The sequence below is a fragment of the Oryzias latipes genome, chromosome 10, assembly GCF_002234675.1.
Source record: "Oryzias latipes chromosome 10, ASM223467v1".
Classification (NCBI taxonomy): domain Eukaryota; kingdom Metazoa; phylum Chordata; class Actinopteri; order Beloniformes; family Adrianichthyidae; genus Oryzias; species Oryzias latipes.
The window spans coordinates 4,167,627-4,183,932 of NC_019868.2; the positions used below are offsets into that span (position 1 = coordinate 4,167,627).

The 16,306-nt window shown below is 39.6% G+C and overlaps 1 protein-coding gene and 3 non-coding genes across 4 annotated transcripts in view; 2 read left to right on the plus strand and 2 right to left on the minus strand.

Moving 5' to 3' along the window:
- egf (epidermal growth factor) overlaps positions 1-16,306 on the minus strand; it is a 31,432-nt gene that overhangs the window by 4,191 nt on the left and 10,935 nt on the right. The window contains exons 8-16 of the mRNA XM_020701754.2: positions 14,926-15,048; positions 13,873-14,009; positions 13,595-13,743; positions 13,294-13,398; positions 10,776-10,999; positions 7,502-7,669; positions 7,246-7,389; positions 4,382-4,547; positions 2,069-2,233 (exon numbers count right to left, since the gene is read on the minus strand). Coding sequence (XP_020557413.1) covers positions 2,069-2,233; positions 4,382-4,547; positions 7,246-7,389; positions 7,502-7,669; positions 10,776-10,999; positions 13,294-13,398; positions 13,595-13,743; positions 13,873-14,009; positions 14,926-15,048 — 1,381 coding nt within the window. The remainder of the gene's footprint in view (positions 1-2,068; positions 2,234-4,381; positions 4,548-7,245; positions 7,390-7,501; positions 7,670-10,775; positions 11,000-13,293; positions 13,399-13,594; positions 13,744-13,872; positions 14,010-14,925; positions 15,049-16,306) is intronic.
- On the plus strand, positions 5,695-5,788 carry trnai-uau. Its single transcript has 2 exons — positions 5,695-5,732; positions 5,753-5,788. It is a non-coding gene; the product is annotated as a tRNA-Ile (tRNA).
- trnai-uau lies at positions 6,318-6,411 on the plus strand. Its single transcript has 2 exons — positions 6,318-6,355; positions 6,376-6,411. It is a non-coding gene; the product is annotated as a tRNA-Ile (tRNA).
- On the minus strand, positions 9,519-9,612 carry trnai-uau. The gene is made up of 2 exons: positions 9,575-9,612; positions 9,519-9,554 (listed from the first exon to the last, which is right to left on the minus strand). It is a non-coding gene; the product is annotated as a tRNA-Ile (tRNA).

Sequence of the window (16,306 nt, forward strand, 5' to 3'; positions counted from 1 at the left end):
AATACAACAGTAGATGTTTATTGTACTGCTCCTTAATATTACCATATTTCACCTACTGTATAGAAATTGTGGAAAATCAAAAATTGTGGGTGCACGGTGGCGCAGTGATTAGCGCTCTTGCCTCACAGCAAGAAAGCCTCCAGTTCAAGTCCCAGCTGGGGGACATGAAAAACGACATCAACAGGGGACCTTTCTGTGTGGAGTTTGCATCTTCTCCCCGTGCATGCGTGGGTTTTCTCCGGGGTCTCCGGCTTCCTCCCACCGTCCAAAAACATGCTTCATAGGTTAATTGGTCAATCTAAATTGTCCATAGGTGTGAGTGTGAGAGTGAATGGGTGTGTGTTTGTGGACATTCTACCCTGCGACAGACTGGCTACCAGTCCAGGTTGACCCCTGCCTTTACCCAAAAGTGGCTGGGATAGGCTCCAGCAGCCCTGTGACCCCAAAAGGGAAAAACAGTTAAGAAAATGAATGAATGAATGTATAGAAATTTGGGGGAATAATTATAAGAGCTAACTACATCCTCTCTTTTTACTTCAAAAACGAGCCGTCAGAATTGTACAGAAATATCTTGATCATAAAAACAATTTATTTTATCAATCCAGACTTTTAAGACTTTATGACCATTTTTAAACCGCACAACTTCAATATAGAGCGAGTGGGAAATCATTACCAAAAACAGTTCTGAGAAAATGACGGAGGCTACAAACTGAGGAGATGTCGTCAGAAGAAGAAGAAGTGTACAGAAGAAGTGATAGCAAGCGGCAAGTCATTTTCTTCAGAAGGAGCGGCGTATGGACTTTATTTACAAGTAAAGGTAAGACGATAATGACGCTTGTGCTTTTTTCTATGCTGCAGTTTGTATATGAAAAAAACACATGTTGAAATGATATTTTAAACAAAACACGTTAACTGTTGTCAATCAAATGGTGAATAAGTTACTCAGTATGGTTCCTATGTTTGTAAATCTGACTGATGACGTCAGTGCCTCACCAGCCATTAACCTCACCGCACGTCACTGCTGCAGTCTGTTTATTACCGGGCAATATATAATATTCTGAGAATATGTCTGTACCAGAGAGCACAGGTGAAGGCTCACATGCATCTCCAGAGCGGTCCACTGCAGAAGAATCAACACACACCCCCAACACACGTGTGCGCGCTCCCTCCTCCAAGTCCTACACACGACGCAGCGTGCTCACACAGTCACAGTCAATCTACAACACCTATATTGTTAGTTCATTAGTTAGATAGGCAGTAGTTAGTTATTACTGTTATTTGTTGATAAAGAATACCACGTTGTAATTGTATTTATTTCTGATGCAGCCGCCAGGGAATTTTATGTGGGTTTTTTTTTTTTTTTGGGGGGGGGGGGGGGGGGGGGGCTGCAGTTAACTGCGCCCCCTGGTGGTTCATCACCGCGGTGATAAGAAAATCCAACACGTCACAGCTCTACCCGCGAGAGCATACAAGTTTTTAATTTCTTAAAATAAAAATTGTTGTGTATTTATTCATATCTAGGGGGAATCAGACTTGAAATATGGGATTGGGCAACTAAACAGTAGGACTTAAACACTGTCCATATAACTTAACCTGACAGAATCAAATGTAAAAGGATTTATGCTAGAGTAACAAGCAAACATGTTTCTATGCAACTGTAATTGTCACTTTAAAAAGTTAGAATAAACAAACAATGAGTTTTTTAACATTAAGGAGTAGTTACATTTATTTTTCATTACATTTAGTTACATGTAGAAGTTGTATCTGGCCCAGCCACTATGCTGATGTGGCCCTCGATGACACCCCTGCTCTATGTAATCATTTAATTCTCTATTTAAATGTCTTTGTTTTAGTTTGTCTATGCATTTCCTCATTTCTGTAATGAGCTTGAAAAATCTGGGATTTTTTTTATTATATTGACTACAATTAATGCTTAAAACAAAAATAAATCAAATCAAATCAAATCAAACAATCTACCAGCTGGCTGCTGCACTGGTTTATAGAATGAAAGGACCTGATTGAGAGCATCAACCCTCAGCTTCTCCCCTCCACCCCCAGCCGCTCTCACCTGAAACAGTAGGTGACGCATGCGATGAGGGAGAGCAGGGACAGGAGCACCACTATGCAGGCTGCAATGGTCACCTTCTTCCTCTTCTCCTTCTCAGCCCGCCGAAGCTCCAACCACTCCAGGTCGCTGAACTGGCAGCGCTCCCCCATGTACCCCGATACACAGCTGCAACCGATCAGACAACACCCCCATCAAAGCTACGTATGGCTATGTTAGATGTCGAAAGCTCTCTAATCTGTAAAAGAAGGCATACGAATTCTGATTTAATTCAATTCTGTATGTAATTATAAAAGGTGGGACTTTTTGCCGTTTCATTAGTAATTTACCACACAGTTCTCCCTTCTACATGTCTGCAAAAGTCCAGGAACACAGAAGCTAAAACCCATTATGTTGATCACAGCTGTTTTCACAGTCAGCACCTTTGTAACTGTAACTCTAAATGTAACTGTAACTCTAAATGTAGATGTAGCTTTAAATGTAACTGTAACTCTGAATGTAACTGTAACTCTAAATGTAACTCTAAATGTAACTCTAAATGTAACTCTAAATGTAGATGTAACTCAAAATGTTAATGTAACTCTAAATATAGATGTAACTCTAAATGTAAATGTAACTCTAAATGTAAATGTAACTCTAAATGTAACTGTAACTCTAAATGTAGATGTAGCTTTAAATGTAACTGTAACTCTAAATGTAACTGTAACTCTAAATGTAACTTTAAATGTGGATGTAACTATAAATGTAAATGTAACTTTAAATGTAACTAACTTTAAATGTAGATGTGACTCTAAATGTAGATGTAACTCTAAATGTAAATGTAACTTTAAATGTGGATGTAAGTATAAATGTAACTGTAACTCTAAATGTAGATGTAGCTTTAAATGTAACTGTAACTCTAAATGTAACTGTAACTCTAAATGTAACTTTAAATGTGGATGTAACTATAAATGTAAATGTAACTTTAAATGTAACTAACTTTAAATGTAGATGTGACTCTAAATGTAGATGTAACTCTAAATGTAAATGTAACTTTAAATGTGGATGTAAGTATAAATGTAAATGTAACTTTAAATGTAATTGTAACTTTAAATGTAGATGTAACTCTAAATGTAAATGTAACTTTAAATGTGGATGTAACTCTAAATGTAAATGTAACTTTAAATGTGGATGTAACTCTAAATGTAAATGTAACTTTAGATGTAACTGTAACTCTAAATGTAAATGTACCTCTAAATGTAGATGTAACTCTAAATGTAACTTTAAATGTAACTGTAACTCTAAATTTAGATATAACTCTAAATGTAAACGTAACTCTAAATGTAAATGTAGCTTTAAATGTAACTGTAACTCTAAATGTAACTGTAACACTAAATGTAACTGTAACTACAGAAGCGTTCCTCCACTGATACATAGCGACTCCTGTTAGAACATTACTGATGCTTGTGGTTTGAAAAGAGCTGGTAAAAGGAGAACTTACTATCCTTATTTCAAAACGCGACAAAAGTGTAACATTTCAGAACAACACTGATGCAAATAAGGTCAATGTTTTCAGTCTAAATATACGCTTTATCTTTTGTAAGTTTTGTTTTGTATAGATTTATTTTTATGTATTTCCTAGTTTAATGCCTGAATCTGTCAAACTGTCTGCCGTGGGAACTGTGTGTGCAGATACATGTTTTTTTTTTAAACTTAGATTTGTTTTTATAAATGCAAATTATGAAGATGGGACGAAAGTATTTGAATTTCAGTTTAAACCAGTCTGGGGACTAGATAAACCACCAAAAAATGAACTAAATTATCTTAGAATTTGTATTCAGAATATAAAAGAAAATTTGAAGAAAAAGAAAAAAAAGCTTTAGAAATTCATGCATTTTTGAAATCCATAACTTTTTAATCCTTTACAAACTAAAGGCAATGAATCCTGAACTAAAGTGATAGTTGGAAAAGCAGCCACAACTGTACGAGGAAGGAAACCTGTCAAAGTTACCTGAGCATAAAGCAGGAGGAGATGACCATGGAAATCACACACAGACATCATAACATTCTGAGTTGGGGGACAATAAAAGGTTGTTTTTAACGGGAAGAACGATGTCTGTCTTTCAATCTGCTTTTGGGGCAGATGAAGGTGTGATGATGGAACAACAGCGACACTTGGTGCTCCAAAAATGACACAGCAGAGGAGAATTCAAAGCTTTTCCTGCTGACGCATTTATGCTCTTCTCTAGATACATATTCATGTGAAGCTTTTAAGTTCTGATACATGTGAAGCATTCAGTTAAATCTTCAGGCTGAGGACAAGCAAACAGTGATTACTTGCAGGCGTAGGCCTCCATCTCAGGGTAGTAGAAGCAGACGCCCTGGTACAGGCAGTAGGCCTCATGGCTGGACGGACACCTCTGAGCGGAGCTCCGGTTGTGGTGCTGAGTCCTGTCTTCAACAGGACTTGTGGTTGTCATCCATGATGATGGAGACTCCAGCTCTGGAGAGGACCAACAGACACTGATGATTCTGCTGACTGTGCAGGGCAACTGAGAGGTCAGCAGGGAAGTAATGAGAACAAGTATTTTTTCTCTAAAAAATACCTTCTTGGGAAAAATGATTTTTAGGCCCAACATGAGCTAGGGTATCCTGTTATAAGATTTGAACATTATTTTTTAGTTGAGACTGACCTGCTCAGAATAGGAATAACTTTCTAGTAGCTGTAGAGCAGAATATTTCTGTGAACTAACCCACAACATGAGCGTTCCCTTCCTCCCTGAACATTCAGCCAATCTGTCACTCCGGTTCTTTGTTCCGCATCAAGAGTGGACTCCGTGTCTTTGTGAGCTTAGTTCATATTCTGATTGTACCACTTTCCCCTTTGTTTTTTTCTAAATTTGTTTACACTCTCTCACCTAGCTTACAGCCCTTCACAACCCCAACCTAACATCACTGGTTGGATGTTGGGGCTAATGTTGGAGCTATCCAGCCGCACAGTTTAGATCCAGACTCCAGCTCAGACGAGGAAAATAAAGACGCACATGGATCTATTTGTCCACTAGTAGATGTTTGAGAATGGAAGGATTGACCGTAGAAGTGAAATGTTTTGCACTGTTTGTGTGTATTGGAATGGAGCAGGGAGCTTGTGGCCTGTCGAATGTAGTTTGTACGTAACACCTACATTCTTTTTTAAACATTTTTTTTTAAATCTGCTCCTGATTCACGATTTGAATAAAGAAATACTCAGAAATGCACTTTTAAACTTGATTTTCTTCATATACAGTATCTCCTTCATCATCAGAATTCCACACCAGAACATCTTAAAAACACAAAAAACAATATTTTTATTGGTCTTTCATTAACTGCAATACTGTTAAACACAACGACTATTCATCAGTGCAGTCACTTTGATTACTGCCGAAATAAACAGCTGGCAGCTAACAGGTTACTGGAATTGTGTCAGGATAGCACTGTTGTGTTTACATTGTTGCCTTTGAATGCCTGAACAGAATGTCAGCTATGCTGTGACAGTATTACTCTTTCACAGTTTTTATAAACTGATGAATACATTAGAATAAAAATTAGGAATTTTAAGCCATTTTTATTCATAACACAAGATTACAACAGTGTATGTACTCCACAGGTAAGCTCCAGTAGCACAATTGGTCAGTGCACAGTACTTATAAGACAGTAAGATGTGGAGAAATGCTGAGGTTGTGAGTTCAAGCCTCACCTGTAGCATTTTCTACTTTTCTGAAGGAAACTTTTAGCTCAGCGTTTTTTGACCACAGAACTAGAGACCCAGACATGGAGATGTGATTACCAATGCTTTTGTAGAACTCTTCACAATAAATAAACCTGATCTCTCAACATCATCCGTGTCTCTCATGCATTGTAAACAACGTACACACAGACACTGCTTGGTGTGAAAGCAGCTTCACAGTGGAAATCTGAAGTACAGTTCATATCTCCTGCTGTTTTTTTCTTTTTTTCTTTACTGATATACATTTCTGTGTGATTCATCTGGTTTTTCATTAGATTAAAAGTTAAAAACAGATACAATGATTTGAATTGATGGTTCTGTTCTTTTTGTATAAGGCAACACACATTTACTTCCATTGTAAAATGAATCATCTTCTCATTGGTGCACAGACCTGCTTCAGCATGGATTAAATCCTACTCTAAGTTAGAAAGAAAAACTGAATAAAACTCCTATAGGTTTGGAGCGTTTCTATGAAGTTTATTGACTAACAGTGCACTGCACTTGTAAGCTCCAGTAGCACAATTGGTCAGTGCACAGTACTTATAAGACAGTAAATTGTGGAGCAATGCTGAGGTTGTGAGTTCAAGCCTCACCTGGAGCATGTTCTACCTTTCTGAAGGAAACTTTGTGTTCAAATTCAGAATGTGAATCAGAAGACTGGTTTTGTTGAAGCACAGATAAAATATTGCAGGTTGACGGTCGTGAAGAAAAGTGAGGCACTGCCTCACCTATGTAACCCTTGTGCTATCCTAGGCACTTTAACATTGGGAGTTGGGTCATATAGACCCACTAGACAGAGCACTGAACCTTTTTTCTTCAATGATTTGTGATCTTCACTGGTGTCCATGGATTACATGAAATCTTTCCACCTTTATCCACCTTTGTCATGGTAGGGAGAACATGTCAATGTAAGGTTGGGGTCATCTAAGATAGCACAAGGGTTAAGGTAAAGTTAATTGTGTGAGACATTTGTTCTCTGCATTTGACACATAACCTGGGGGAGCACTGACCTGCAGACACAGCCTTGCTGAGATTGGACAATCCTTTGCACACTGGATTGATTGCATACCTTTAATTTACACAACATTTGATAATAATGTAATGCTTTATTAAAATGTTCCTATGCATTGTAGACATTTTTATTACATGTCCTTACATTCCATTAGATAGGTAATGTCTTTCATGTTTGTCTGCTGTCTATTTAGTGCTCAGCTCGGACACCCCGGGGGGCAAAAAAGTATTCAGTCTGCCACCAATTGTGCAAGTTCTACCACTTAAAAAGATGAGAGAGGCCACCACAATTTATAAATACGTTCTTTCCACCTTTATCCACCTTTGTCATGGTAGGGAGAACACGTCAATGTAAGGGTGGGGTCATCTAAGATAGCACAAGGGTTAAAGAGAATCTCACGAAGACTGGAGGAGCTTTCATCACCTGCATCCGAGCCATGGACAGGTGAGCAGGTTTTCCCATCGGTGGACAGGACGTAGCGTGGCAGGCAGGAGCAGCGCGCCAACCCCTCCTGGCTTTCACACACCTGAGTGCAGCCTCCGTTCAGGTGAAGGCAGGCGTCTGCTCCTGAGGGATTTTATACAGATGTTAACCACCAAGACTATGAGACTCCGACCCAACGGAGGGTTCAGCATTTCCCATCATGTCCTGCAGTCCCTTACATGTCGTTCTGCTGTACCTGGTTTGGTGAGGCCATGAAGCACTATCACAGATGCTGGCAGCAGAAAGCTGCTGTGGGTCCACTGCAGGTTCTTCCCATTCCGCTTGTGCACAGTCCTGATCTGCTGCCGCTCCCAGTCTGAGACCCAGAGTTGGTCTTCAAACACCGCCAGGTTGAAGGGTTGACCTGAGTCAGGCACACAGGTTCCACGTGGCTGCTCATGTTAGTCCGTTTTCACTTAGAGGCAAAGGCGAAGCATTTTTTTAAATGTTTTTTGTAAGGGTCCAGCGGGAGCAGCTTCCTTACAGCACAGCGTTGTCATCACACAAACAGTGATTACCAAGTAAAAAATAAAAAACCCTGAAAAAAACGATGTAGTTGTCAGATGATTTGAAAGTGAAGTGAGGACTTCCTGCTCTGTGAGAGCTCACAGATTTAGAATCACTCCAACTTCATTCCAGTTCAGTTACTCTACAGCACACACTCAACCAGAATTCATTGATGATGGCTCTAAAGGCTCTAAAGTTTGAGCAGCACAGCACCACACCATAATTCTGTTGCCCCCATGCTTCATTGTTGTGTTTGCTGTGGGTTTTCCAAGCATTCGTCACCATCTTTGACTAAAATGGAGGTGCTGAGCCAACTGGTGGAGATGCAAACTGGAAGCTGAAGATCTGATCTTGTTATCAGTGATTCATCTTTCTGCTTCTGGGCTTTCACAGTTTGCAGGGAAACATACCAATGTCTTTCCTGTACAGCATAAATTCTGTGTGCTTCTGATAAATAATGGGTTCCGTTGTGATATCAGAAGAAATGTATAGAATCTGTACCTGGAATGGAGATAATATGTCAATGTCCACAGTTCTGATCTTTTTTGGTTTACTGTAATTTCATGCATTGAAAGTCTCATACCTGAAGGTGCACCTCAGTAAACATCCACAGGTGTGTCAGTGGAGACTCTTTGGAGAGAGAACTCGAACTTTACCTTAACCCTTGTGCTATCTTAGATGAGCCCACCCTTACATTGACGTGTTCTCCCTACCATGACAAAGGTGGATAAAGATGGAAAGATTTCATGGAATCCATTGCTCCGCGTGCAGCAAACAACGAACAGGTAGAAAGGCGGGGCTTAGACTCACCGCTTATGGTTCCAGACCCGCAACAAACTAACAGCTGCTTCCTAAAACTTAATAATAATTATTAACTAATGATATTCGTCATCCATGAAATTAATATAATTTATTGGGTTTACTGGATTTAAAGAAAGATAAATTAACAGAAAGGAGTCCGTATCAAAGTGAATTTGTTTCCATCATCTCACTTAACTTAACTCTGGGTGTTTGACAGACAGAAAAGTCTGTTCAAGGTTGTGAAAAATGGACAAAAGATCAAAGGAAACATCACGCTCATAAAGAATAAAAATACTTAAATACATATCCTGTCTGGAACTTTCTCATGTATAAAATAAAATGTTTTGTTAAAAAACAACGTTGTTACATAATGAGGAAATAAAACACTTTATGTTCTTTATTTGTTATTTGTTTATTTATTTATTTTTCGTCCTCAAAAAGTATCGATAAGAGTATCGTTAAAATACCGGATCGATAAGCAGGATCAATAAGAGTAGTAGTACCGTTAAAACCTTAACGATACCCATCCCTACTACACAGTGCTCTGAACCTTTTTTCTTCAATGATTTGTGATCTTCACTGGTGTCCATGGATTACATGAAATCTTTCCACCTTTATCCACCTTTGTCATGGTAGGGAGAAGACGTGATTGGAAGGGTGGGGTCATCTAAGATAGCATAAGGGTGAAACCAAGACGGGAGGGAATGCAGCGCTGTGCAGAAATGAGCAGCAAATGTCTGAATGTGTCAAGTCACAAACGTATCCAGTTTGGAGTTATTTGTTGTTGAAAGAAACCAGTTTGGACAACTTTGTGGTGTGTACTGCAAAGCTCTATATGAAATTTAGAATGTGATGTCTTTGTGGACGTATAAATAAAGAATTGGCTTAAAAGGGCTTTAGGCCAATGCTCCAGGTGAGGCTTGAACTCACAACCTCGGCATTGCTCATTACAATACTGTCATATAAGTACCACGCGCTGACCGATTGCGCCACTGGAGCAGACTTAGGCTACCTCAGGGACAATATTTCAAGGTTACTGAACCAAAACTAAACTGATACGTGTCATTTTAGCAACTTCTCTTGTTTTACTTCATCTTTATTTAAGTATAAAATCCTAAATTCCTTCTGATGTTTTAATGGGTAATTGCTGTTGGAGATGGTTTTTTGATGGATGGTTAAATTTAACATATAAAATAATCCAGACCTTATTAGAAAAGTGTTTCAGTTAGAAAGATGACTTGGACCAAACTCTGGGATGTTTGGCTGTTAATAAACACAAACCTTGAAGGAGAACTAAACTGTTGACCTCTGATTTCATCAAGAAGATTTAAAAACTCCTTGATGTATGTTCGTTGTGGTTTCAAGACGTTTAACAGGGAAGACTCATTGTACGCTGAGATGCTGTCACTTTAACCCAATGCATCATGGGAGATGTAGTGATGCCAGACAGACTCTCTTCTCTGAGCTTCATTATTTTGTTCACTTGTTCCACGGTCTGATACCGGATTCTGTGGAAAGCTACACCGCTAAAGACGAGCTTTAGCTGGTATTTTTTTAGAACTGAGAGACTTTATGAGCTAAATCGAAACAAGGAAGTGAAGACTTTAACCACTTCTGATTGGTCAGACTGATGAGGTGTGATTAAGCCTCCAAGAATGATTGGTGGAAACAGCTGAAGCTGCAGCTAAATCGCTGTATCGTCATTCTTATCAAAATGTATTTATTAGAATCAAATAAACACAAAGAAAAAGTATTTTACGATCTTTTATATTCCTAACTACTCAGTGTTTTATCAGGGCCTGTTTGGATGAACAAAGAGCTGATATCCTGGAAATGGGAAATGTTTTTAGATCAGTTAATGAGGGCAATTTCCCACGGCACACCTGACCATCTCCCGCGGCACACTGGTTAAAAAACACTGATCTAGATGACCCACTCCCAATGTTAAAGTGCCTAGGATAGCACAAGGGTTACAACAAATCTGTGGAGCTCCTGACCTCAGGCAGGAACTGTTTCTGACCTTCACTGCCACATCACATTTGAGGAGGAAGACATACGTTTTTATTTTTTAACAGTTTGAAGCTCCTGGATTCATGTTTAATTTCCAGTACAGGACACCCCCACCTCCCACGCCCCATGGGGGAAGTTTACACAAACCTCACCTACTTGGTTCTCTGACACAACCCGTCGATCAGATCCGTCCAAGCCAGCGCTTTCAATCACACCCCTCTTCTGGTCACACCAGAACAGTCGGTCCTCTGTGAAGTCGATGGTCAGGCCAGTGGGGGCCACAAGTCCAGAACTTGCAATGACAGCCCTGTCACCCCCCTCCAAAGATGAAGCCTCCACCACCGGCCGCCTTCCAACATCGGTCCAGATTAACTTCCTCAAGAATTGGAAAGAAAAAAAACTACTCAAAGAAAACCTTTGTTTGAACTTTTGTCAAACCAAAACCTTTGAGTGGAATCACCAACAGTTTGACTGATCTCATTCAGACACGGACAGAGGATTAGTGACAACCACCATCCTTATGTAAGTGTGTGATTTGTAACTGTGTATGGCATGTTGGGTGAGGAGATTTAGAGGTGCACCATATGTGTTGGTCTATGAGGTGAGGACCACTAGCGGCAACAAGAAAAACAAGGCCGTCAGATAATCTGGTACGAGTACACTACCCAGAATACCTACAGGCCAAGAGACATCAGGGGATTGGTCAGAGAGGTCAATGGGAAGTTCTACATTAAAAAGGGAGTGCATTGTGACAGGTAAGTCGAACTTTATAACGCATAGCTTTTTCAGTTGAAACATAATAAACACAACTTATGATATTATGTGGAAGCACAGTACAAATCTATCAGGCGATGCGGCTTCGTAGTTTACCAAAGTCATTCTAAAACATTTTGGCACAGTTCAAGCTCAGTAACCAGAATGAATGCATAAGGAGACCTGAGTATAAGACCCACTGTGGAGTTTTTAGAAAAATAAAAGTATTTCAAGTGTGCGTTATAGCCCAAAAATATGGTGGTTTAGGCTAGTGGACAGGTCACATTGACGACACTCCCTATTTGTTGGCAGTGATGTCAGTGCTCTCCCACTAAAGACATGTCTAAGCACTTTAACCCTTGTGCTATCCTAGGCACTTTAACGTTGGGAGTTGGGTCATCTAGACCCACTAGACAGTGCTCTGAACCTTTTTTCTTCAATGATTTGTGATCTTCACTGGTGTCCATGGATTACATGAAATCTTTCCACCTTTATCCACCTTTGTCATGGTAGGGAGAAGACGTCAATGGAAGGGTGGGGTTAGGGTTAGATAGCACCTAAGCATCTAAGATAGCAAAAGGGTTACACCAAGACGGGAGGGAATCCAGCGCTGTGCAGAAATGAGCAGCAAATGTCTGAATGAGTCAAGTAACAAACGTATCCAGTTTGGAGTTATTTGTTGTTGAAAGAAACCAGTTTGGACAACTTTGGGGTGTGTAATGCAAAGCTCTATATGAAATTTAGAATGTGATGTCTTTGTGGACGTATAAATAAAGAATTGGCTTAAAAGGGCTTTAGGCCAATGCTCCAGGTGAGGCTTGAACTCACAACCTCGGCATTGCGCATTACAATACTGTCATATAAGTACCACGCGCTGAGCGATTGCGCCACTGGAGCACGCTTAGGCTACCTCAGGGACAATATTTCAAGGTTACTGAACCAAAACTAAACTGATACACGTCATTTTAGCAACATCTCTTCTTTTACTTTATCTTTATTTAAGTATAAAATCCTAAATTCCTTCTGATGTTTTAATGGTTAATTGCTGTTGGAGATGGTTTTTTGATGGAGTTTTGTCATGCTGTGTTTGTTAGGATGTCCCGATCTTTTCCCTTTTGTCTTTGTTGAATCCCGAACTCTGACGTTATTGGAGTCAAATGAGGTCCGCAGTCGTTTCCATGCTGTTCTGCTGCTTTTTTGACCTCCTGGTTGGGTCTTCACTGTGGCAGTTTGGTTGGTTTGGCATTACTGTAAAGGTTTCCCACTGTTTTCTGCATGTGTTGATAATAATGGTTATCTGAAGCTTCAAAGCTTCAGAAGCATCTCTATCACTCTTTCCTTAGACCCAAGCATGCCCTTAATTTGAATTGTGGTTTAGAATGTCTTTGCAGGAGAATGTTTTTTGTCTCTTCCTTGAGTGTTTCTTGGTGTGAGTCCATTCTTCATCTGAGCACATTCTATAGATGAGACCTCTGGTCAGCTGAACAAAGTGAACTTAATACACAACATCAACACAAGCAAAGTAAGAAAATCACTCAACTACAACTGCCACCAGAACACACGTGTAATGCTCCTATCTTTACTAATGAAAATTAAAGCAGTTTCTAATTTGAAAAAAAAAATTGTCTCTACTTTGTAAAGAAAACAAAACGTTGTTATTATTATTAAATCATTTGCTGTTCGCTAGATCTTGTGGAAAAATTCAAACAACACAGCAACAGATTTTTAGTTGATTCTGATTTGTGAAACTAAGCAAAAATGGAGGATGGGAGGAAGAGGGAAGAGGGACAGAGTCCAGAACGGCAAAGGTGCTGTTGAATACCTACATTTGCATAAAGATATACCTTTGTTGAAATGGGCGGAGCTTGTCAGATATCAGCTGTTTAAAAGTAAAGAATAAAAATTCAGACTTCTTACTTTTTCAGAGGATGAACTGCGATTCCTTTTGGCCTCTCCAGCTTCTCCCTGACCACCGTCTTTCTGTTGTGTCCAGCCAGAGTGCTGCCATCAATCGTCGACTTGCTGTAGACCGCAAACATCAGGAAGTTAGTGCATCAGCAGAAACTGCCTTGCTCATAAAAAGAAAATACCTGAAATTATAATGTTTGTTGATCATTTCTTGTATTAACATAATTTTAATATTCATTAATATTCAATATTAATATTTGGATCCATTAAATATTTGCATCAGACACCTCCTTGGTCAAAAATCATCTACCTGCTGTCAGTCCAGTACATCCTGCGGTGAACCCAGTCCACTGCCAGTCCTTCTGGAGAGAGCAAATCATCAGAGACCAGGAGGTCTCTGGAGCCCCCTTTAAGATGGATGCGCTCGATGGTTTTCTGACTGATGCTGGCAAAGTACACCTGGAAAAACACTCAAGTACAGCACACAGAAGAAACACAAGAACATTAAAGATGGCAAATCCATAAACGACCACTAGATGTCGCTGCATGCTAAATCTGCTGTGGAACAGAACGAAGATGGTTATTTACCTGGTTCTGGATGGGATCATAGTCCACAGCTAAGATGGCTCCTCTGGGATCCCTCACCAGCGTCTGATCCTCACTACCGTCAGCACTGATGACTCGCACATCCACCAGATTGGCAACCAGCAGAGAGGGGGGAGGTCCTGGAGGAAAACAACTTTTCATGGTCTCACCTCCCTTGTTTGCCCTTTACTTTTCAGCCACATGCAGACAGACAGGAGGGAGGGTCCTGAGAGGGAGGGTCCTGTTTGTGATCCTACAGCCTTTTGCTTCATTTCTAAAAAAAGTTTTAAGGGTTGGAACTTCTTTAGAAAGCATCTGCCACCCATGTTTTTGTGGCAGAAAAGACGAGTGAGACATAAAATAAACCTGCAGATGTTATCATGTTGGCCAGCAGTAATGTGAGGCATCTGAGTTTTAAGATGTTGATAGAATAGAACACATCAACCAGATATTTTGCAGGTTAGACAAACTTCCTCATCATTCAGTCTAGGAAGATGTCGATGTTACTTTTAAAGAAAAGTAACTCCTCTGGAGTCTGCAGGTCTGTGAAGAACAGTTCAGGATCCTCTCATTCTGATAAAAAAACGGTTTCTTAAGTTTTGAACTCCAGCTAGTGAACTTGTTGCAGTAACTCTCAAACACCATCAAACTCCACAAACTTCCATTTAGCTGTTCAGTTTGTCAGGTATTTTAAACGTTATTATGTTGTCAGGAGGAACCTTTAATCTGGTTGTTCTTTGTTTTTTTGTGCAGGAATGCTGACTAACACTTGAAGCTGTCCAGAAACTTTAAAGTTGTGCTCTTTTCTCCCCACAGACTTTCTCTGGAATCAGTTTTAGCTGCTTCTTTTCATCTTCAGTTGTGAGATGTTTTGCTTTCACAGCAGATTTCCTTCTTTTTAATGGTTTAGTGTTCTTTCTTCAATCAAATTGCATTTAAGGGAGCAGGTCTTGATTCTTAAGTCTCTTAAAAGTTTTTTGAGACCAGATTGCATCTTGAGATGTTTTTTCTCCATTCTCCATGTTTTGGGTTCAGAAAGTGGGCCTTGTTGCTGACCTGAGCACGTCTGTCCATCGTCCAGCAGAGCAGACCCCCGAGGGCAAACACAGACCAGTCCAGCTTCTGTTGGGAGGCATCCACGTCCACAGTTTGTGACTTTGCCCCCACATGGGATGATTTCTGTCAGACAGGGAGAAGAAATTTTTTAGTTGATCTGTTTGGAGACGAGTGAGCGGTGTTCACTTGGCAGATACTTTAGGTCAGGAGTAATCCTGACGTTTACGATTCTTTGAGATCTATTCACAAAATGAAAGTGATGACAGCAAGGTTTTAGATCTTCCTGGTTATTTATGGCTCAGCGGGTGCAAAGATCAGCCGGACCAACAACAAGCTTCTTAGGCTCAAATCCTTTTATTAAATCAGCTCTAATCCCATTGAAATAGTTGAAAGTGCGATGAGAGGTTCCTGCACAGAGAGTGATGTAACACTCCACACCCACCGGGGAATCAAACCTGACAGGCCCTGGCCGACCGCCCCCAGCATGCTCTCTGTCCCGCCTGCTTAAGCAGACAAAACTGGGGCTAACAGCAGAAAAATCACACAGCAAAAAGGCTAATGAGTGCTACGAAATTTAAAATAGAAAATGTTACTTTTACCTCCATTCACACAAGCCTCGTAATACGAATACTAAACACTAGTTAAAGACTTTAGATCATTTTTGGCTTTATGCCGCAGTTTACGTCAGAAGCACCCGGGGGACTGTACCTTTGTCACTGTCGGCCCCCAGTTATAGTATAAAATTCCTGCAGATCTGCGCATGACATCAGACCTAAACAGTTTTAGACGTCAAATAAAAACGTACCTTTTAAGAAAGGATTTGAATACTCAGTTGTTGGTGGCATCTTATTTTCTTTTACTCATTTTATTTAATTCTTATCTGTCTCATGTATTTTATTGCCTGTTGTACTTTGATGTTGTTTTAAACATTTTAGTCCTAAATTATAAAAATTATTTTTATCTTCCTTTTTTTGTATACCTCTTGGTACCCTGATGATGTTGGAAAGTACTGTAGAAATAAAGAAAAAAAAGATTCTTCACTTTTGGATCTATCTGAACAAATAGCAAATTGTGACATTTATAAATCTGCAGAAGAGCATTGTTTAGAAAATAAAGTTCACTTTGCTCCTCTAGGGAATTAAGAGAATAAGCATCAGTCAAGCAACACTCTTGAAAAAAACCAAAGCTACTGGGCTACTGGCAGGCTTAATATTTTATACGCATGTTTTACATTTGTAACATTTTACAAAAAAACACTGATGGTTTGATGACAACAACTTGTCTGCATAAACACATAAGACTTTCAAACATTGAATAATTACAACTGCAGCTAAACATAAATTATATGTAATCAACTAAAAAAGAAACATTTTAAGAAATT